At 44.0% G+C, this 21846-nt stretch overlaps 1 protein-coding gene across 6 annotated transcripts in view; it reads left to right on the top strand.

Annotated features, from left to right (window-relative positions):
- LOC147323197 (voltage-gated potassium channel KCNC1-like) overlaps positions 1 to 21846 on the top strand; it is a 56952-nt gene that overhangs the window by 1246 nt on the left and 33860 nt on the right. For all 6 annotated transcript variants that reach the window (XM_086303425.1, XM_086303429.1, XM_086303426.1 and 3 more), the window contains exon 2: positions 6677 to 7366. In XM_086303425.1, coding sequence (XP_086159551.1) covers positions 6677 to 7366 — 690 coding nt within the window. The remainder of the gene's footprint in view (positions 1 to 6676; positions 7367 to 21846) is intronic.

Below are 21846 nucleotides of genomic sequence, written 5' to 3'. Positions count from 1 at the left end.
ATGGAGGTTTGATAAAGGCACTATAGGAGTAGGGTGAGAGGGCTGACACACAAACACACAGAGGAGAAGATGCTGTGAGGACGATATGAAGGGTGGGGGTTACTGGAGTGGAACTACTGGAAGGTTATAGCGTCTCATCTGGGAAGTCTAGCAGGGCAGTTAAATGTCTAGACACGGTCATCTTCTTCTTCTTCCCCCTACAACCTACCACGCCACCACTTCACCTATACTCTGACAATCTGCTTCTGCCACGTTCCGCTGCATTACACACAAAGTCTCTGGTTTCATAATGCCTCTTCTGCCGTCACTTATCCAGCACATGCATTCCTTTTCCTGCCAACTGGCTCCAACGTGCTCTCCCCCTAATGGGAACTCTACATCTTTTCCTCCATTTGCACTCTCTTCTTCTGCCCCCAGCATCCTGCATTATAAATCTACAGCTGGTGCTATTTTTAGATTAAGGGTAACCCAGAAAACACCCCCTTCGATTTTAGCACAAGAAAAAAGGGAAAAAAAGGGGGGAAAAACTCCAGAGACGGTGGCATGCTGTCGGTTGATGTGATTGGCAGAGTAGTGATGGGGCTTGAAAAGGAGGGCGCTGCTGTTTAAGCAATGGGGGGGTAATCTAGTTTGAGGCAGTGATTGAATTACTGATCTGTCGTGTCCTGGGTTTTGTGTGTGTGTGTCCCTGCCTCTGACCCTGTCTCTTCTCCGAGACTCTGATGGTTTCTCTCGCTTCCCGTCTTCCGTTATGAAGTTTCCTCCCGTCTTTCATCTGATTTACCACCTGATTGAGCCTAGCCGGTCTTTTACGCCCTCTTTCTTTCCACCACTTGACCTTGAGGTTCACCTCAAGATCAAATTTCATGTCATTTCTTCTCATGCCATCTTGTTTTTATAGCTCTGCTTTAAAACTTCTCGCCCTACTCCCCACCTGCTTAGACTCCCATCTGTGACTTAACCTTGCCCTGCTTTTATGTCTAATCGCTGGATAGTTCACAGGTCAGAAATTAGTCCAGTAATACCTCTTCCCTCGTCCCATTTGTCTGTCTGGCCTCATGTACCACATCGCTGCACTGCTGGATCATAATGGTCCTAATCATGCAGGAAGGGCAGTGTCATTAATTAGGAGGAGACAGGTTTAAATTGCCTAAAAGAGAGACGGGAGGTTTGGGGGATGAAGCTATCTGCTTCTGATGCAAATGCTCCAAGAAAGTTTGAATACTGAAGGATGTTCGCTCAGATTTATCCATGTCCAAAAATAGAGTTCATTCCCGACATGACACACTATCCTGTGCCTTTACCCCCCTGTGCTCAGTGCTGTTTCAGAATTGTTATGACCTCTCCTTGAAGCACGTCCTCCTCCATCACTCCTCCTTCACCCTACATGCTGTATCACCCAGATCTATCCAAATAGAAAAAAAAAAGTCAGCCCTCATCGTCCTGTAGGCAGAAAAGATTTTAGTCATGGACACTGACTGAGCTTCGGAGCTCTATTACAGGCTTCATTGCAGCCAGTCTATTCCTGAAAATGACTTTATGTATTAATCCCCCCCCCCCCCCCCCCCCATCCATCCCCCCCACATCATTAAAACAAACGTTCCCAGGGATATGTTTCCTTTCCTGAAAAGAAAGGGAGCAGCTGCTGCTGCTGCATGCTTCTGGCTGGGGTGATTGACCAATATGCACAAGGCTCAAGACCCCCCTTGGGGGTGCTGGTGCTGCGGTATTTGTGGATTGGTCAGCCCCCGGGAGATCTACACACTGGTGTTGCTGAGTGGAGGAGATGCCTCCGGTTGATTGGCCATTTCCTTTATGCCTCCTTAATTGATTGGCTCTTTAATTCATGTTCTGGGAATTGGCCACTAGTGAGCTTTGTCATTGTTATTATTATTTTTGATGTGTGGTGCCCGCTTACATCATATTTTTCATTAGATTAAGCTGTCTGAGAGCTGCTCAGAGCCCCGTTTTCTTTGCATACACACCCTTTTTTCTTTTCCTTTTTTTGTTGTTGTTGCTTCCTTTGCATCCATTCATGTAATTCCTGCTATTCATATCTATTCATACTCTACCCAACCCCGTGCCACTATCCAGACACAAACACCCACACACATCTTCTGTTCTCCTGGCAGAAAGAGAGTCAGAGCATGAGGTGCAGTGACAGTGGAAAAGGGGGAGGTGGGGGGAGGACAGAGCGTGGTGTGACACCGCACTAAAAGGGGAGGTGACCGCAGTGCTTTTTTACCATGCTGCAGTGCTTCGGTTTCTCCTGCTGGGGTCTCCTCAGCACTGGGGAGTGCGCGAGAGGGGAGAGAGCGAGGGGGGACGAGGAAGGGAGGGAGGGAGGCGATATGGATGGAACAGCGTGAAGCCTTGTGGTTACATCCTTTGATGAGGTAGCTGGTGGGAAAAAAATGGCTGCACACCAGAAACACATACGTAATTTGCGCTGTCTCTCCTCTCTCCCTCGCACACACACGCGCGCATACATAAACATACATTACACACTTGCCTGTAAAGCCTTCCTCTCCCCCCACCCGAGCGGCACATTTGCCATTCAGCTCAGCTGTGTGTCTGTTTTACATCCATACACTGGTTTTCCTTCCTCTGCTCGCCCTCTTTTAATCACTCTGCTGTTTTCATGCGTTTTGCTGGTACTGCAGGACATCTCCCTCCCTCTCCTTCTACACACATGCCTTCACGTACATTCAGGTGCTATCCTGAACCACTGCAAGGTCTTCCTCTCTGTGCTTCTCCTCCTCCTCCCCCACCTGTTTTTGGCTCCTCTCTTTCATTGCCCCACCACTCTTCACTTTGTCCTATACCTTCCCTACCCCTACTTTTTTCCCTCTTCTCCTTCTCCAGCACATCTAAGTGTCTCTCATCTCTTCCCATCTCCCTCTCTGCGATTGGTAATTGTTCTTTTATTTTTTTTGTTGCTTTATCTGCCAACTGCTCGTTCTGTTCCGCATAGTCAGCACTCCTCCAAATTCCTCTCTTTCCTCCTCCCCTCTCTCTCTCTCTCTCTCTAGCATCCCCACCCCCCCACCCCGGTGCTGCTGCTGGTACCTCACAGTCAATGCATCCCATAATCTCGTGCTCCCTCCCCCTCTTGCTGCAGTGTTTCTGCTAATATATATTAGCGTCAGTGCAGTCTTTGTGCACGAGCATCGCGCGTGCGCTCCTCCTCTCTGAGACCCGTTCTCCATATCTATCTGCAGACGTGATCTCCTGCCCTAAAAGGTTTAGAAAATTAAGTTGCTTTTCGGCTCCAAAATGTGTGTGTGTGTTTTTTCTCAGTCTTTTCATTGTAGCCAGGTGAGCATGTGTGTGTGTGAGTGTGAGTGTACCCCTCCCCTCACTCCCTCCCTCATTCCCCTCTCCTTCTCGCTTTCTTCCCCCTCTGTATGTGTGCAGTGGTGAGGCAGTAGTAGCAGGGTGGCGCAGGACATGGTGGCCAAGGCAGGAAAAGCTGCAGGAGAAAGAAAGTAGTGATGCTGGAGGGGAGGAGAGAGGAGGCGAGGGGATTGTTCCTTCACTTTGCTCCCTCAGCACTCTCCCCCTCCTCCTACTTGCTTCTCCTTCAATTTTTATCCTCTTTCTCGAACCTTTCTCTCTTCTTTCTCTCCATCATTGTTTTTAATAACCGCTGCTTTTTTACTTTCTTCATTTTGCACCTTCTGTAGCCTTACTTCCCCACTTTTAGCCCCCCCCTTCCGTGTGTTTTTGTGCTGCTGCTGTCAGTGCTGAAGGTGCTGATGCTGACTCTTAAAGAGAAGTGCTTACCTCCCCTGTATTAAGATGAACTGAAATGCAAAGCACTCACCTCACCTCTAAACTCTTTACAGGCAATCTTGTCACAATGATGGCAACATTAGCTCAAGTTCAAACTTAAAGGCTTTAACAATTCCCCAAAAGAGTGTGAGAGAGAGCCCAGCTGAGCCCTTTCCCACTTAACCTACACGTTCTGGTACATGAAAGAATGGTTAATGAGAATCAATAGTCCCACCATGTTTAAGTGTGAGGGAACAAAAAGGCATTTAACTGCAGTGACAGGCTTGCGGCTGTCCACGTATAAAATATTCAGAAGTTCAACTATATCCCATGACTGCCTGTGAAGAACACGTCAGGGCACGATGTGTCAAAGTTAAAATGGCAACAACGCAAAAAGTTATTTAAAGGATGGAAGTTTCACAGGGAGTTCACAGAAGCTGCTTCTTAAAAGTTCCTGAGCAGAGAGAGTGAAAGAGTGCCGCTGTCCGTGGTGCTGAAAAATAATCCACCCCACAACACAAGTGTTCTCTGCTGGGAAGCCCCACCGGACAAAGCTGACTGTGGATTAAGATCTTTTTACACTCTCCCTCTCTGACCTCATCACTCCAAACATTCTGTTTGTTGCAGATATTTCTTCAGGCTCTATTTAAAGCATCAAACTAAAAGTACTTTGGCACGATAATGCAGTGCAACTAACAAATTCACAGTTTTTTCTTTCTTTTCTGTCAAGTAAGCAGTTTGAATGCTCCTGCACCCAAAAACAAACCAAAAAACAGCAGAAAAACAAAACTGCAAAGAAGTAAGACTGCCACAGAAAAAAAAAAAAACAACTTAAGGCATCTAACACTTTGATTTGTTTTCTGATCTGTGAACTTAGGATGTATTACTTTGAGTTTTTGTCTCCTGTGCACAGTTAGTGCTTAATCCATGCAGTAGCCTTGATTTTGCTGGATCTTACCTGAGTGTTGCCAAGACACAGGAAACTTTTCCATGGACAACCAAAAAGTTGCTCCTTCAGACAAGAAGAACAGGATTAAACTCTAGCAAAGCGAAAGACACATAGTAAGTGGCATCCCGTGTGAAAGATAGCAAAAAGTAAGAGGGGGAAGGAGAAGGAAAGGATGGAGCCGAAGGAAAGGAAGCTTACTTTGGAAAAGGAGAAAAAGAGAGGAAGAGGTGAGCGAAGTCAAAGACGAGAGAAATGGAAGAGAAGAGAGAATTAGACTGTAGGACTGCAGTGAGTAAATGAAAACAGGGAGGGGGGTAGTAGAAAGAACTGGAGAGAAAGACAGAGACGGACAGGTACACTTGAGAAGAAGAAGTGAAGCCCCGATCCCCTTCCTCCAATGAAATGTGATTCCTTTATGCGGAATGTGAGCGCAAGTGAGGAAGACAAAGTGAGGGAGAGAGTCGAACTAGGCAGAGGGTGGGGGGGAGGGAGGGCTACTAAGAGCTTGCAGGAAAGGAGGGGGAGGAGGAGAGTGGTGCATTTCCTTGACTATAAAAAAAAGGTTCACAACATGGATGTGGTGCAGGTACGGCCTTTGCGGCTGCCATCACGTGGCTTTTCTGAAACATCGCGAGCCCCTCTGGATGGCAGAGCAGCCTGTGGGTGAACAATCCGACCTCACCTGGAGTAGAAACAGAGGGAGAGCGCGAGCAAATAACTCTGGCTTTTTACTGCAGCAGAATTCATTCACTTTTATAGAGCACTCTCCTTTGCAATTCCTCCTCCTCCTCCTGCCCCCTTACACACTCTCCTCTACCCCCTTCTTCCATTACTAGAGGAGAGACAATATTACAGTAGCTGTTCGCTGTAAATGCCCCCAGTGAGAGTGCTGCATTCACTTTGTCTCTTTTTTCCACCCCTCTCTCCAAAAATCACCCTTTCTCCCTGCTTTGTCCCCCATCATAAGGTCATTGTCTGAGCCTCGTTCTCCTGATTGTTCTGTCCTTTTTGCCCCTTTGGTGGATTTAAAAAAATGAAAGAAAGAAAAATCGGATTTATGTCCTTTTCCTCTCACCTTTACTTCACTCCCCTCCTCTTATCTATCCCTGCATGCCATCTCACACACACACACACACACACACACACACACACACACACACACACACACACACACACACACACACACAGAGTACATGGGAGAGAGAACAGCAGAGAGAGCATCGGCATAACTGTGCGTTGCATGGATCTCAGTGCGGTCGGAGGGGGCTGCAGCAGTGTGTGTAGCACACGCATAGGCTGATTGAGGAGATCTAACATTAGTACGGACACCACACTCTCGGGAGGCAATTAACACACACTCACACACACACACACACCACCGTGTCAGAGCAGCATTCGTGAGGAAAGGCGGGGGGATAATAAGAAAGATCCCCAGTTCTCCTCTATGTTCACACATGACTCTTTGGTAAAGGAACAGGATTTCTGCATTTGTGCAGGAGGGGTGAAGCTGAGTTGAGTGGCTCAGTTAGAACACTGACTTGAGCATCAACCAGATCAGTATAGAGACCCTAAAGCTACATAGCACAGTAACTCCAGACTGGGATCTGGGATCTTCTCATCACACTGGTGTCAACAGTCAGCCCATATGGTTGCTGACTCATGAATGTGCTCTAAGCCACCTGTTTATTGCTCTGGCATGTTTGTGTGCTCCGGTATGCTGTGCTTAAAAAAAACAAAACAACTTTGCTACCCATCAATTCCATCCCTGCTCTCCTTGTTCCCTCTGCACCTGCACAAGGTCGTCTTCCTCCCTTCCACTGGCTGATTATCAAGTGAATGATTGCACATACAGCTGGCATTAGCGTGTGATTTTTAATGTGTATTGCAATGTTGATAATCCACATCTATTTCTCCCTTCTGCTGAAATTTTCTGCCCTTTTTTCTCTCCCGCAGACTCCTCAGACTCCTCCCTCCTCCTCCTCCCTTCGGTTTCTCTCATCCTCTCCCTCCCCCCGGTCCTCTATGCTCAGTTCGGTGTGTGTATCCTCTTTTAAAGGGCGCAAGGGTGGGAACAAGTCGTCCAACAAAGCATGTTACAGCGCAGACATGACTTGTCCGTCGGAAAGCGAGAAAATCGTGATAAACTGCGGGGGGGTGCGGCATGAGACCTACCGGAGCACCCTAAAAACGTTGCCCGGTACCCGCTTGTCGTGGCTCACCGAGCCGGACGCGTTCAGCAACTTCGACTACGACCCCAAATTAGACGAGTTCTTCTTCGACCGCCACCCGTCGGTGTTTTCCTTCATCCTCAACTATTACCGCACCGGGAAGTTGCACTGTCCCAACGATGTGTGCGGTCCCCTGTTCGAAGAGGAGCTGGCCTTCTGGGGCATCGATGAGACGGACGTGGAGGCTTGTTGCTGGATGAATTACCGGCAGCATCGGGATGCGGAGGAGGCGCTGGATAGCTTCGAGACTCCAGAACCGGACGCGCCAGACGACGACCCGGCGCTGGGTGGTGCGGATGGGGACTTGAAAAGACTGTGCATGCAAGAGGACGCGAGGAAAGCGGGCTGGTGGAAAACCTGGCAACCCAGAATATGGGCACTCTTTGAAGACCCCTATTCCTCCAAATATGCCCGGGTGAGTTACCCACGTCTCTTTCAGAGGGACCAACTTATTTCTGCATAGGCTACTGTTGCATATTCTGACTAATGACATCTCAGAGTACTGCCTGAGTCATGATAAGTTTTAAAAAAACTTTTTTTTGTCATCCAGTTAACATTACCTGCAAAAGCAGAAAAATCAAGCCCTCGTAATTAAGTGAAGAGTTATGACTGCTGGCGTGTTATTTCCAACAGTATAGCTCGAGTTAAATGTTGGTGTATGTAGACTTACTGCTATTGAATAATTAATGCTGATAGCGCAAGACAAAAAATGGGAAACTATATGTCAGCTGTGTTGGTAAATGGGTATTAGACGAAGTAACAGTGAAGACTGTCAATCACATTTCCACATTTGTCTCGGTATCATGATTTCCATCGTCACATTCTCCTGCTCCAGCAGGTTTAACGCGTATCTGCCTCCGGACGCAGCATCCGCTGCGCCTCCTGCATCCAAACGCCTTCATTAGGTGATGCTTGTCCGTTTGTGATGCACGTCGCTGTGCCGTTTTTCATGTTGGTCGTATTTATTCTGGCACGACGCCGAAAGCAAGCTTTTACGACGTCGAAACGTCAGTGTTGTACTGCATGTCTTTTCACACATTTGCCCTTGGTAGTGCTTCACTCTGCTGATTTTTTTTCTTGTTCCAGTTGAAAGCTACATGCCTTTTACGCACGGTCCTTGTTCCTGTTACGCATAACTTACTCCTGAGCTGGGATAGCCTTTATTGTTTTCATGTGAATAGTTAATGATTTACTTGCTAAAAGCAGCTGTTTAATGGCATTTGATCACACAGGTGTAAGAGTAACAAGTGCCCCCGACTGTGGTTTGATCTGTGGGTTTGTGAAAACAGTTACATTTGGCTTCGGGTCTCCCCCCTCTCACTTAAAGGCATATCCAGCTGTTTGATCACAGCTGCTTTGATTTTGTGTATCGAGAGTTATATTCTGATCATCCTCATCTTACTCCCTGCTTTTGCTGCTAGTGATATTTTCAGTTTTGAAGGTGTGAAGGCGAGAAACCACTGGTGCTGTGGAATGTATGAATACTGTAGGTCCACATTCTAAACCAGACAGTCGGCAGACACCTGCAGTGGCCAGGCATTCATGCCATCATGCTGAAAATAGCTGAGTGGGGAAAATGTAATCATAAATCACTGCACACTCAGCAATACATACTACATCTACAGTTATCCACAGATGAGACTATACCTTCACTCCCCCTGTTTTCAAAACTCACACATACATTTGCACCTCTTCTGGCGCCAGGTATAGATCTGCATACCTGACTTCAGTTCCCTCCAGAGGAAGAGAAAAGTGGCAGATGGTGACTGACACATAGTCTGGGTTTAGGCCACCTGATCTGCCTCTCTGGACTTGGGATCAGGCAGGAAGTGCTTCTCTAAGAATTGCTCTCAGATTGATTTCTCGCTACTCCAACCCCGTCTACCTCCACTCCATCCCATAGAAACAACTCACCTGGGTAGTTATGTATACAGGAGGGAGACATAGTTTGGATTTACATGCAAATTTGGTCCAAGCAAAAGGAGGCGTCATTTTTGCTGTTGCCATACCTCGGATGCAAGCTACTGTAGCTCCTGTCTAGTTGCTCGAGTGCTGTGTGTTATGCTCTGTATTATGCAATATACAGTTAAACACTACATCTACAGGCAAAGACCACATGAATCATACAAAAACATTCATTCAGCATAATGGCTGCAGTTAGTGGTGTTGGCGATACTACATGGGTGTTAAGGTGCGATTAGTTGGATTCGTTTCAGTGCCTGCAAAACATTGGCTGTATTTGTGGGCGAACGTAGCCCCAGTTTGCTGTGTAGGTCTGATATGCCAGTGCCATACGTCAAACAGCGATGTGACCCAGATCATTCCTTTTTCTATTCCAGCCTTGCTCTTTCTAAAAGTGTCCTGTTCGGTGTGGCAGAACCTTTTTAATCCTGAGGGATCCGAATTACATGTGAAGAGACAGAGATGAAGAAGGGCTGAGAAACAGGGGAAAATAAAGAAAAGAAAATGAGATGCTGATGTGGAAATACAACGAGGCAGATGAGAGAGAGAGACGTAGGGAAGAAGTGGGAGATGAGAGGAAATAAAGAGAGACAGGAGGAGAGACATTACTCTAATGATTTAAAGGGGGTTTGTTTGCATGGCTGTGATGTAACGCGCCAGCAATCAATGTTTTGATCGGAGCGTTCGACACGCACGCGGGGGCTTTTTCTCAATTTCACCTTCATTGCAGGTGATCGTGTGAGGCTAGCTCGTGGATTTACCGTAGTATCACACACACACACTCATGTACAAACACACACATGCTGGTTTTCTCGGTGCTGGCTTTTCTGCTGCAGTAGACGCGGGAGGAAGGAGGGGGAGCACTGGAGAAAAAGAAAAGAGGTGGAGGGGGTGGGAGTGAGAGAGAAATGGAGAAGAGGTGAGATAGTGGAGAGACATCGAGGGAAGAGGGACTGAAGGGGAGCCTGAGAGGGGTACTGACTGGCAGGAGGGGGTGCACTGAAGAAAGAGAGGTGAAAGAGGGGTACTGAGACAAGCAAGGAGGGGGTGACAATCACAGAAAGAAAGACGTTGCACGATGGGGGTGGGGACCCTTGTCTTAGCGTCTTCGATTATCTGTGAAGGCTCGAGCCATCCAATTTTCCTACCCCGACCCTCTTGCCTGCCTATTGATTGATATTTTATTGATCATCCTCTCTCGTTGCCTGTTTGTAATGCAATTCCCTCTTTCTCAATCGGCTCTTAAACTCCGGGTAAGCTCGGGCTCATTCTGCGCCACTGAACACAAACGGTTAACCCATTGACAATTTTTATGGACATATATGTTTCTCTTTGATGAGGTGTTATACAATACAATTTGCATCTGATTTCATTATTGATCCAGGCCTGGGTGACATAGATTTTCCAGCGGAGCTAAGACAGATTTTTGATCTTGGTCTGTTTATTCCCTTTGTTGTTGATGTTTTCCTCAACTTAGTGTTTTAAACTCAAGTCTGCTTGAACAGCAGCGATCGCAAAAAAATAAGATATAATCTACTAATACATAGTAATGTTTTGTCAGTGCCATTAATTGTCACTCGACAGATTGAATACATGCTAATGATGAAGACAATAACAGCTGATTCATAATTATTAGTTACCTTAAAAAATGTATGGTGTAATAACAAATTAAACAGACACTTAAAAAACACGGGACTGATGTTAAAGCCTGGATTAGGGGAGTTAATCTGTATGAATGTGACACCCAGATCAATAACACCACTTAAACATAGATCTCTATAAGAATGTTGAACTAATTATTCTTTGTACTGTTTCAAATATTTTGCTGTGTTTAAAATAATCTACTTTTCAACCTGCTATTAACTGATGGATTACCTGTTATAATCCTGTCATACAGCGCCACTGTCCCACTGGTTTTGCTGTATTTCAGTTACTTCCAGTTTCAAACCAAAAGGGCCCAGTTGCCTTTGTCAGCAGTCTTCTGACAAAACACCATTTGCCGCTCAGCATGTACAAGACGCCCCTTTGGCCCCACCAAATCTGACTTTGTGTGCCTGTATTTGAGTCTTTTTTTGGAAAGGGGGGGGGGGGGGGGGAGAGATTGTCCAGAGCCTACCTCTCCCTGAAGGTCATGTTTTGTGGTTCATTGTTTGCAGTTCTTTTCCACCGTGTTCAGTGCTGGAGCGCACAATGCTGTCATAAACACAAATTTGACCTGCCACTATGCCACAGCCTGAGAACAGGTTGTCTCCGGGTAGAAAATAGACAGAAAGGATGTACTGACAGGCATTTATGTAACCTAAGTTTATGTTGGAGACAATACATCTGAGTTAAGACTCGTCACTAAAAAGCTACGTATGCAAAGACAAAAAAAAAAAAGTGTTTTAGTTGTCTAATTTGGCTCATAGACAGCAGTAGTAAAAAGGTCTTTGATAAAGTATTACATCAATTTTCAATAAAGCATGTCGCCCTCTTTTGATTTTAACTGGCAGAGGATTTATACTATATACTGGGTCACTTCTAATTTAGCAGTCTTGTGAGATTTTTTGCACCAGTTCTGTTTGCCCCAGAGCTACACAGCTCCAAATACAGAAACTCCCAATTCTGGTAGGATCTCAATGGAAACTGTGGTGAAGGTGACTGTCTATTGTCTGCAAATTCCTACGGCAAATAACAGCCAGTTCCCTGCCACAATCGGAAAAACCAGCCGATCCAAGCAGAGCAAGAATAGCCAACGGCTTTTAGTGACAATAAAATGATTATTTTTTAAACCGCATTGTCATGTCATCTTAGTAAGAACTCATAAATAACTAAACATAGCAGAAATTAGGCAAATCTGTTTATGTTTCTGGTGCTGAAGAAAAAAAAATATCGGCCCATTTACTGGATTTCTAAATCACCGCATGTCATATCGGTCTTCAAAATCCTGTGTTGGTGGCGGGCCCAGCCTGCAGCTGAAATCCTTTATTAAGCAACAATGAGAAAATTATTTCAAAACTCTTTCAAAACTGGAGCAGTGGGTCTCCTCTGTTCCCAAGTGCTTGCAGAGTGTTGTTAAAAGAAGAAGTGATGTAACACAGCGATAAACATCCCCCTCTCCCAACTTTTTAAGAGTTCTTGCACCATCAAAGTTTAAATGAGCGTTTATTTTCATTAAACCATTTTTTCTCAGAATACTAGAGAAATACTGTGTCTTATTTATTCTGTTTCCATTTAGATAACATGTTTAAATACTTCTCAAATCATTGCATTTTTATTTAATGTGCAGCTTTTTTGGATCCAGAGTTCAGGTTCTACCTTCAGCAGTGGGAGTGATTCCCAATTACTTCCATTCAAACGCAATCCTGCTAAAAAGGCCTATTTTCCCACTTCCATTCTAGATCCCCTCCCTGTGGGCTGCATCTGAAAATAGCAAAGAAAGGGAAAGGAGGCCCTAATTTGATTCTTGATCGCAAATCTATTCTTCCATTACTGGAGAGAGGATAAGACTCTGTGCTTATATGACCATTCAGCAAATAAGCAGAAAAAACCCCACAATTCTCAAAATACCTAAAGCTTTAAGCACGTTATCAAGTTCATTAAGATAAACTGTTTTTTCAGATCAAGTAGAGGCGTGGCATTTATTTAACCTGCCTTTCCTGTGCTTGCAATTGGTAAATATATATTTTGTTCTGTTTCAATTTTCACTGACAAGGTTCTGTACTGCAGGCCTTCTCGTGTTGTGTTTGCATCGACGGAAGTCCCTGTCCCCTCCGTTCGCTGGCTTGTAACTTGAGCTCTCACTGTTGGCGATACATAACTGGATAAATGCTTGATGTTTCATAACAAGGACAGAAGCACGACCTTTGAATAAGCAGACAACACCTGAGAGGGCCAAAAAGAGCCTGATGTGACCTTTGTAGTCATATATATAGGACCGCATACATTGCAGCTGTAAGTAAGCCATCTGAATGCCTACACTTAAATCTGAGGTGTTAGAGGGGAAAAAAAGAGTTGACTAAACTGAATAAATAGTATCAGTTTAACCTTTTTTACCCAAGGCCATGAGTGTCAAATTCATTTTAGTTCATGGCTCGATTTGATCTCAAGTGGGCCAGTAAAACTGCTAATGATACCTTATATAAAACACCTCCACATTTTTCCCTTTCTTCAACTAGTTCATTCTTAAAAAGCTCACATTTATTGAACTGTGCATTAACAAAAACAGATGATAAAAGAGCCCCAGATGCCTTAAGAAACATAACTCTGGTTTATGCTACATTCACACTACCAAATCCAAGATTATCGTAGCTGTGTGCAAGCAACTTGCAGTCTTGTTCCTTTCTGATGCTTGCTTTGAAGATGGGGACCAGGTCTGCACCCGCTCACAGCCAGCTGCCATTTTCAGAGGGAAATTTTCAAAGTCAAAGCTGTGGGGTCAAGTTCCCAGTTACATGCAGTCTGTGATAAAACAGCATTTAACTTTGATATCTGTTACTGTCTACACAAACAGTCCAGTCCACCAGGCGACCTGTGTGATCACCTTGATTTTGAAAGTGGTTACTTAGAGGTTGAGCATGCAACACCCTAACCATGTGGGCGAACAGTTGGTCACTGCAACTACGCGTGATCTGTTCCTGAATGCAAACATTTAAAAAAAGATAAATAAATAAAAGAATTTCTGCTTGCGAGGAGGTTTCCATTCTATTTTTACTCCAGAATTACTGATCCATTAGAAGAACAAAACAGTTTGGGACATCTGCCTCTTGTGACATTAGCTATTTTTGCAACTTGTAACACAGGAAATGCGACACAATACATTCCTGCATTTTTCCTGCATTCCTGTGTCCCAATACGTTCCCTAACTTTCTAGAGTTTTCAATGTATATAAAGATGTGCATTTGGCAGGCAGGTTCTGGCCCACAGACCATATGTTTGACACTCATGCTCTAGGCTAGGACAAAATAAGCATGCAATTAAGACACATTTTGGGGAATTTTATTGTCCTTATGCTTATTATTACCAGTCATAAGAGTGAAATTTAAACAGAAACAAACCAACTTTATTGAGTATTATGAATTTTCCTTCAGTTTAATCAAAACTTTACATAAGAGAATAAGTCGCAACTTTTTATCAACAAGCCCAAATCCAGAATTATTGTACTTATTCTAGAAATCATGACTTCTAACTCTTCTTCAAAAAACCCCAAGCCTTTAAAAAGCAAAAAAAGCATTTGTTGCCCTTTTTTATAACAGATATAGCCTGGACCCAACAAACAGACCTCCAGGGAGGAAGAGGTTAAGTGAGTAGGTCAAGATTTTGGGAAATATACTCAGCCCCTGTCTTGCTGAGTGTTAGATGAGACATCTGATACCCCCCTCATGCCTGTACAGTTAATGCTGTGCTGCAGCCAGCAGCTGGTTAGCTTAGCTGTGCATCGAGGCTGAAAACAGATGGAAACAGTTAGGCCGGGTCTGAGTAATAAATACTAGCAAATTCTGAATGTCACTTAATAACACATTCTGTGTAACCTGCACAAAAATCGAAGTGTAACAACACTGATTTTAAATCTTTCAGCTGTTATGTTAGCTATGTCTTAGCCAGGACCAGTGACTATCTGAAGGCTCTGCTGGTTGCCTGGCAACTGCTCCGAGCCAGGAACTAGACTGACACATAACCCTCTGAAAACTGTGAATTGCTTCTTATACACTTGGCCTTGTACAGCTTACACAAATGGGACAATATTGGTGACTTTTGCATGTTCTGGCATGCTCATTTCGTTACGTTTGGGACTGAAAGAGGTTAGCTGTCTCTAAGTTAAGGTTACGGCTGGTGCTGCAGGCTGCAGCAACATATTTATCCAACACACATGAAAGCAGTATCAATCTCTCCGCTCTTGGCAGCGAAAACAAATAAGGGTATTTGCCAAAATGTCAAACTACAGACACGGCATCATATTTCAGGCAGAAGCATTAAGCACTTCTAATACATTCCCGCTCTTTATGCCTGTCTCAGCCGTCTCCCTCCTTCACCTCGGCCTTGGTCCATTTAGCCATCCTGGTTAAGTGCTGAATCAGCACTCTTTAGGACTGCACACACAATTAGTTCAACATAGTGGCAATTTTGCTCTTGCGCTCTCTGGGATTGGAAACATTCAGAACAGTGGCGTGGAGGAGAGCTCGCACGGTGCCAGAGCCGATTACAGTGGTAGGAGTCTGAATTCCCTAAATGGGGCAAGTCTTGTCAAATCGTGCAAAGGAGCGATGTGCTCTGTACTGTAGTGATCACACAAACTGCTACATTCACATGTATGAGTAAACAAAGGAGTACACCGTGTGCACATACTGGCAGGAGAAAAAAAAACGTTTTAATTGCATGCTGAATCAAAAGTCCTTTCACAGCGTAAAGGCAGTCAATAATTCATAAACGATATCCAGCAGTGTCTGGAGAAAGTCTTAGTGTGGTAGAGAAACACGCTATCCATTTCTATTATGGCACGCATGTTCCATTTGACTCCCTCAAACACCTGGCCGGACATACATCATTCTGAGCACGCTCACATGTACACATTGGCCTGTACACTGTAAGGGTAGCTGCCCATAAACCGGTCAGCTGAGTGTGCGCACTTAGAGCACACTGATAAATCACTTCATGCCTCCGCACGTCATCCTGCGGATCACTCTCACTCACGTGTGGATAAAGCGTTAAACAAACTGAATGTTAGTTTGCTATTAAATTAAACCAAAAAAAAAAAGGCTTCCCATAATCACACAAGGGTGGAATTAATCAATATTTTTATTAAGACTATTTTTTGTCTGAATGATAGAAATGATAGAAATCAGAGAAATACAGCAAATTATTACATTTGAGAAGATAGTAGCATTCAAATATTAATTTTAACAACTGTATTTTATCATGATATACTTTACTACCCTCAAGAAATATATACCATAACTCTGGATGCAAAGGAGAACCTGCCACATCTTCTAAAGTCTCGAGGGGCAAATTATATTTTGTGTCCTCTCTCCTGAGAGTAGAGCCTGCAGAATGTGCCTAGAGTGGAGGTCGGCAGCCATTGGGATGCAACCCAAAGAGATTCAAGATTCAGGTTAGGATAACTTACAAAATATTCCCAACCAGTTCAGTTTTGGAATTTAATGTAATTATGATTATTTAATTGTAATTATTGTAGAATTACCTAAAGGAACAGTTTATTATCAAATACCTTTTGTGCTGATATTCAGCGTGTGGTTAATAAGGCGTATGCTTTTACAGTAACAGGTTTGCGTCTTGGCTCGGTTCACCACACTTACGTGGCACTTAGACACTCACACTGGATCCCTGCTCATTCCCTTGGAAAATGACATTAGACGGCGTCACTGGGACAATTCCTGTGTGACCATCTGCTTACTTGCGACCCAAGTGTCCAAGTGGCAGCAGAGGCAATGTGGAGTGTGTGTATATGACCATTTTAAATATAAAGAGGATCTATATAAGCGTGTAAAAGCCTGATTTTGGAGTAGAGTTGGATGGAAATGTGTGCAAACATTTGTTTAGATCAGGAAATTTTCGGAGAAGTTTCCTAGCTTCATTTGTTGTTGTTGTGCTCTATGAGCAGTTTGCATTTGCTCAGATTCCATGATGCGTCTTCTTTTTTTATAAGAGGTGGAATATGGACAAAGTAATGAGGCAGACAAGGGAGAGGACAGGAAGCAAGGACAAAGGAGGTTTAGAAAAATAGACCCGCTTTAGAGGCTCAGACAGTACAAGCAGGATAGGAGAGCACGGATGGAGACTGCAGGGTGAGGAACCAAGAAAAAAAGATCGACTGAGAGAGATTGGAGCTGTGTCGCTAGGAGAAACGGAAATATATGGCAAAAGAGTCTGAACCACATACAGAGCAGACAAGAAGAAACATACATGCTCTCAGTTTATCTCCATGTGGCGCCTTTCTATTTCTTTTTTCCCCCAGCTTAACAGGATTGCAGTGGGAATGAAATGGAGGAGACCTGAATGCTGCAGAGCATGTACGACACTGTGACGTGTCGACTAGAGAGCTGGAGAGTGTGTGTATGTGTGTGCAACAGCTTACCGATTTGACTGTATCATGTCAAGGAGTTGACTCATTCAGGGAATCTCTTGAAACAGAAGTGCGCGTTGTGATTGAATTTTTACCTGAATCAATTCCAAGAGCACTGACCCTTGAAAGTCAGCGTTTCCGGCTCTCAGAAAATAAAACATACGCAAGGATTAACCAGAGCAGAAGCTAATTATATCTCACATCCTGGGTCCAGCCGTCAACGTTCTACTCTTTCATGTCCTCGTGGATTCACAGGGTTTGATAAGCCTGAAAAAGCATCCGTACGAGCGTGGGATGTGGCCACGTGTTTCGCGCGTTTGATAATTCGACATATGTAGCTGTCCTGCTGCACGTGCCACATTTACCAGGCCCATCATTTTCATGCCTCACCTCTCCTGCCCTGCAAATTCCGCAGTGTCCCGTGTTGGGCGGTGGGTGACCCCTTAGTAGGGGCTTTAACTGCATGTTCTTCGCTCTGTGCCACTTTCCCCCACCCGTGTTGTTTATCCTGAGAAAAAAAGCTCAACAATTAATGGAACTTGACTTTCATTTACAGTTTTGGCTTCCATCAATTGTCAACAAAGATAAATGTGATGGAACTGTTCCTGAACAGCATCCGGTTATGCAACACTGGCCTGATTTTGTCTTGTGCTATAAATTTAGACAGCGCCATCTCTGTTAAATCTGTCCTGTTAACTTTTTTTAATCATCAGTGTTGATTTCAGGTAGTTTATTTATATATATATTTTTAAATAAAATGTAAAATTAGGTTTGTGCTGGACTGTTTCCTGACTGGGAGGAGTCTAAGCCGTCTGGCTGCTGGTGGTCACTTCTTACAGTGCTGTGTCGTCTTGAGCAAAAGTTCACCAGGTTTTCTGAAGATTTTTAGTGTTTCTCTTGAGAAATTGGCTACTTTTTCCACTCATTTTCAGTTCAGTGCTTCTACCTGACCATTTTCAGAGGAATATTTTTCTGACCTATGAATCCCTCAAGTGTAATATAGTCTCTAAATTCAAGAGATGAACCAGTGTGACAACTCAGCAAATAAGACATTTAGGCTCTTTGTTACCAGCAGCCTGTTGCAGAACTCCATAATTTGTTCCTAATTCTTTACTTGAATCTATGAAAAATAGCAAAGAGAACACTTGTTAGATGCTATTAGATGAAAACTTGGCATATATCTTGGCATTATGTGAAGTGTGTAATTAAACAAAAAGAAATGAGGAAACTGGACAAGTGGGAGGAGAAAGAAAAATTGAAAGCCTATCTGCAGCAGGCAGATGAGCAGTGTAGGAAAGTCATGTCCCTAAATAATAGAAAAATATCCACCAAAGACCAGACACAGGACCTTGGCGGATTCTGCTTTTCACTGAAGACCTGCCAGCAATGGTCTCACTGGAAGGGTGGTTGTCCAGAAGCCATTCTTAAGGAAGGGAAAAGAGGAGAAAAGAATGCGGCATTACACAAGAACTGGACCTAAAAATCAGTGACAACAGGTCTGACTCAATAGAGGTGATTGCTTGTCTCATGTGTCTGCTGTGTGTCTGTGTGCACGTTTGAGGTTATGTGTATAAAAGTGTGTGTATGTTAGTTTGTCTGCCTCGGACTGAGGGTGAGAGAAAGTCATCCCAACGCTTGCTCGTTAGAATTGAACAAGCTTCGTTGTTGCCTTATATAAAGTATGTCCATCTATGTTTGCACATATTTTCACATTTGCATTTGCAAAGCATAAAGAAAAGAGGGACAGCTTAAGACTTGGCAGAGACATGGCAGTTGCTTTGATTATAATTTCTAAAGTGTAGCTTTTAAACTGCAATGTTGGAACGCCACTGTGGCATTAGCTGTATGTCAGTGGACTGGATTCAAAATGATGTAATCGTGGTTCACATGGACATATTTCATAAGCTGCATAAAGTAAACTGACATAAGTCATTCATAGTTCAACAAAAAGAAAACATACAGTTCTGAAAAAAGAGGAAGGCGTGTTTTCTCTTCTCTGATTCAGACTTCATCTCTTGTCACAGTCTCCCACTTCACGTGTCGGTAAAGGGAGCACGCTCTTTTTCCTGACATTTTAGTTTTGGTGTTTCACTCTTTTTTTTCTTCTCTTTTTTCTTTTTGATGATCTTGGACTAAAAGAAACAAAACCATCAATTTCAGTATTGCTCTGCAGCAATGATGATGATGATGGCACAAGTGAAGGCTATTCCCGTTACCCACCCAAGGTTACACTCGCCCTGCACGCTAAGTGGTTACTTTGGAAGTCTCTGAGTGATGGCCGCGGTCGTTCACCTAAGATAATAGACTAATCACCCGATCCCGGTCTGAGCCGCTGCTCAGGTTGCCCTTCAGGAGAGGGTTCTGTATTTCACATCGTTCAAATGTTCATTTTTCATGCCTCATTCATGTTCAGATTTCAGATCATCCTTCAGTGTCTCCTTATCAGTGCTGACTCCGCAGCGGCGGTCCCCCCCCCCCTCCATTTGCTTTGCCCTGCTGGGAAAGACTCCACGTTCCACCGCTCCCTGATTGTCATACTAACAGTAATCAAACAAAAGCCTCGTTAACGAGAAGCAAAATCCTTTACCTGCCTTTATGTATCACTGTCAAGGTCACGCGCCCTTAACTTGATAAACTAAAGCCTTTGATTGGACAATCAGCGTCTGGACCAAATGATCACAATTTGGCTCTTGCTCCTGTATACATTCAGCCCTCTATGCCAGCTGTAGGAGCAGTATTTGGCTTGGTCTTGTCCTTGGTGCCTGAAAGCAGAGGCTAACGCAGTGGTTGTCATGGTGACACAGAGCCAGGCAGGGCTGTGGTAATACTGTAATGATAAAGCTCTTCTGGATGGTGCCGCAGTAAACACAGCGCCACTAGGGTCCCGTTAAGGAAGAGCGCAGCGCACCGCCATGCATGCAAAAATGCCTGTAGGGCTAATATCAGCTCCGACAATCTCTCCTCGGTTATATCGCTTACATTCGTGCACTCCCAGCACCTCCTCCTTCCTCGCTCCCTGTCTCTTTATTGCAATCTCACTCTCCGCTGCCCCTCATTGTCTTCTCTCCTCTTTCCTTTCCTTCTCCTCCACCTCCATTCCTTTGCTCTCCCTTCTTCATTCATCCATCGGAAACACAATCAGCGCTCGCCTTGATCAACTTCCTTTCGCAGTTTCTCTCTCGCTCTCTCAAAGAGGCTCTTTTTTTCATTTGCTCCTCTCTCCATCTTTGACTCCCGCTCTTTTAAATTTATGTTGATGATCTTTCAAAATCTAATTTCGGTGTCTAGAGAGTAAGGAGGAAGGTGGTGGGACGGTGTGGTGGGCTCGATTGGACCTTGAAGGTCATTGTTAGCTTTAATGTAGGGAATTGACCACATTGCACCTGTGCCTGTAAGTGCTACGCACCGAGAGCATCGTCCAGAGTGCACACCTTTACGTTGCTGTGACGACAACAGCGACAAAAAAAAGGGATGGCGGGAGAGAACAAAGCGCCCAAGGAGATAAATAAGTGTGAAGTGACAGATTGCTACTCCTCCTTTTATCATCTTCTTCCACTTCTCTCTCTCTGTCTCCCTGCTCATCCCTCTCCATCACTTCAATGCAGTGCTCATGCAGCTACCACTTGCTATCTGTGATCAGCAAGTGTGCGCACACACCTCCTGTGCCCATAGGCTGTTTGTCTCTTTCACATTGTGAGTCATGTCCACACACGCACACGTTTGGTGCCAGGAACTTACACCAACAGATGTATATGCATCGAATGCACGCACAGGCTCTGCAGCTGTGTGCTGCAGGCTGATTTGATGAAAAGATTTAAGCAGATTTTATTAATGTTCAAGCAGTCTGAGTGCTTCTCTGTCCCCCTCAGAGCCAGAAAACTCCTGCTTGCCATGTTGATTGAGTAGTATTGATTTGATGTTCGCATCTACTGTGCAATCTACTGTACTCTGCTGCTGTGAATACGGCTCGATTTACTCACTGAAAACATGAATGGACCTTTGTTTTATCAGGAGCAATAATTGATTGTGGCTTTTAGCTCATCTCAGTCAAATTAATTGCAGTACTTTTGGTTCAAGCTGCCAGGGTAATGAAACCCAAACCCGAATGTGTCTTTGCATTTTGTTTTTGCTGAATACGTTTATCTGTCATTGTTAGGTCAAGCTTTCTCAGTACAGAGTGCTTTCCTCTGTGTATAAGATTTCCTACTAGGAAAAACATCCAACTCCAAAAGTTTAATTTAATATGAAGCAAGAAATTTGCTAATAAAGAAAGGAAGATGGAAGAGTAAGTAAATATTGTTGTTTGTTAAGTTAAAGAGTGAAAAACAGTCATTTTACCCAAGAACTGTGACTCGTGACTCATATGATGCTTAATTGAGTCATCATTATTTTTGTAATGAAATCATCTCTATAGCACAAAACAGCCAGAACGGCACAAAGACTCACTCGGACATTTAGAGCATGCACATTCTTGTGGTCCATCTTAATGGCAGTTTCATTTGATACATTTATAAATTTATATTTGACTCTTTTATATTTATGATATTTGTATATCATTATATAGCAGAAGTCAGTGTGGTTAACACAGATGATAAAAACATAAATTTTCAGGGCTTAGAGCTAGCACTGACTATAATTTATTATAATCCTGTTTATTCTCCATGTGGACGATGGCAGCTCCTCAGCCACTGTTAGGTCATCACTTACAATTTTGCCATCAGAGAGGGGTCACAGACTTCTTACCCATGGGTGTAATACCTTAAAATATTAGTGTACTGGTACACCTGAGATTACAACCACATTACAACTACAAGCAACTCTAGCTGGGTGCAGAATATATATGTACACATGTAATGCACAATGAACGGTGTAAT

The sequence above is a fragment of the Aulonocara sp. 'chitande type north' Nkhata Bay genome, linkage group LG8 (assembly GCF_057382095.1).
Source record: "Aulonocara sp. 'chitande type north' Nkhata Bay isolate Kocher_YH1m ecotype deep benthic linkage group LG8, A_spYH_male_GT1.1, whole genome shotgun sequence".
NCBI classification, from domain to species: domain Eukaryota; kingdom Metazoa; phylum Chordata; class Actinopteri; order Cichliformes; family Cichlidae; genus Aulonocara; species Aulonocara sp. 'chitande type north' Nkhata Bay.
This window is presented reverse-complemented; position numbering and strand designations above follow the sequence as displayed.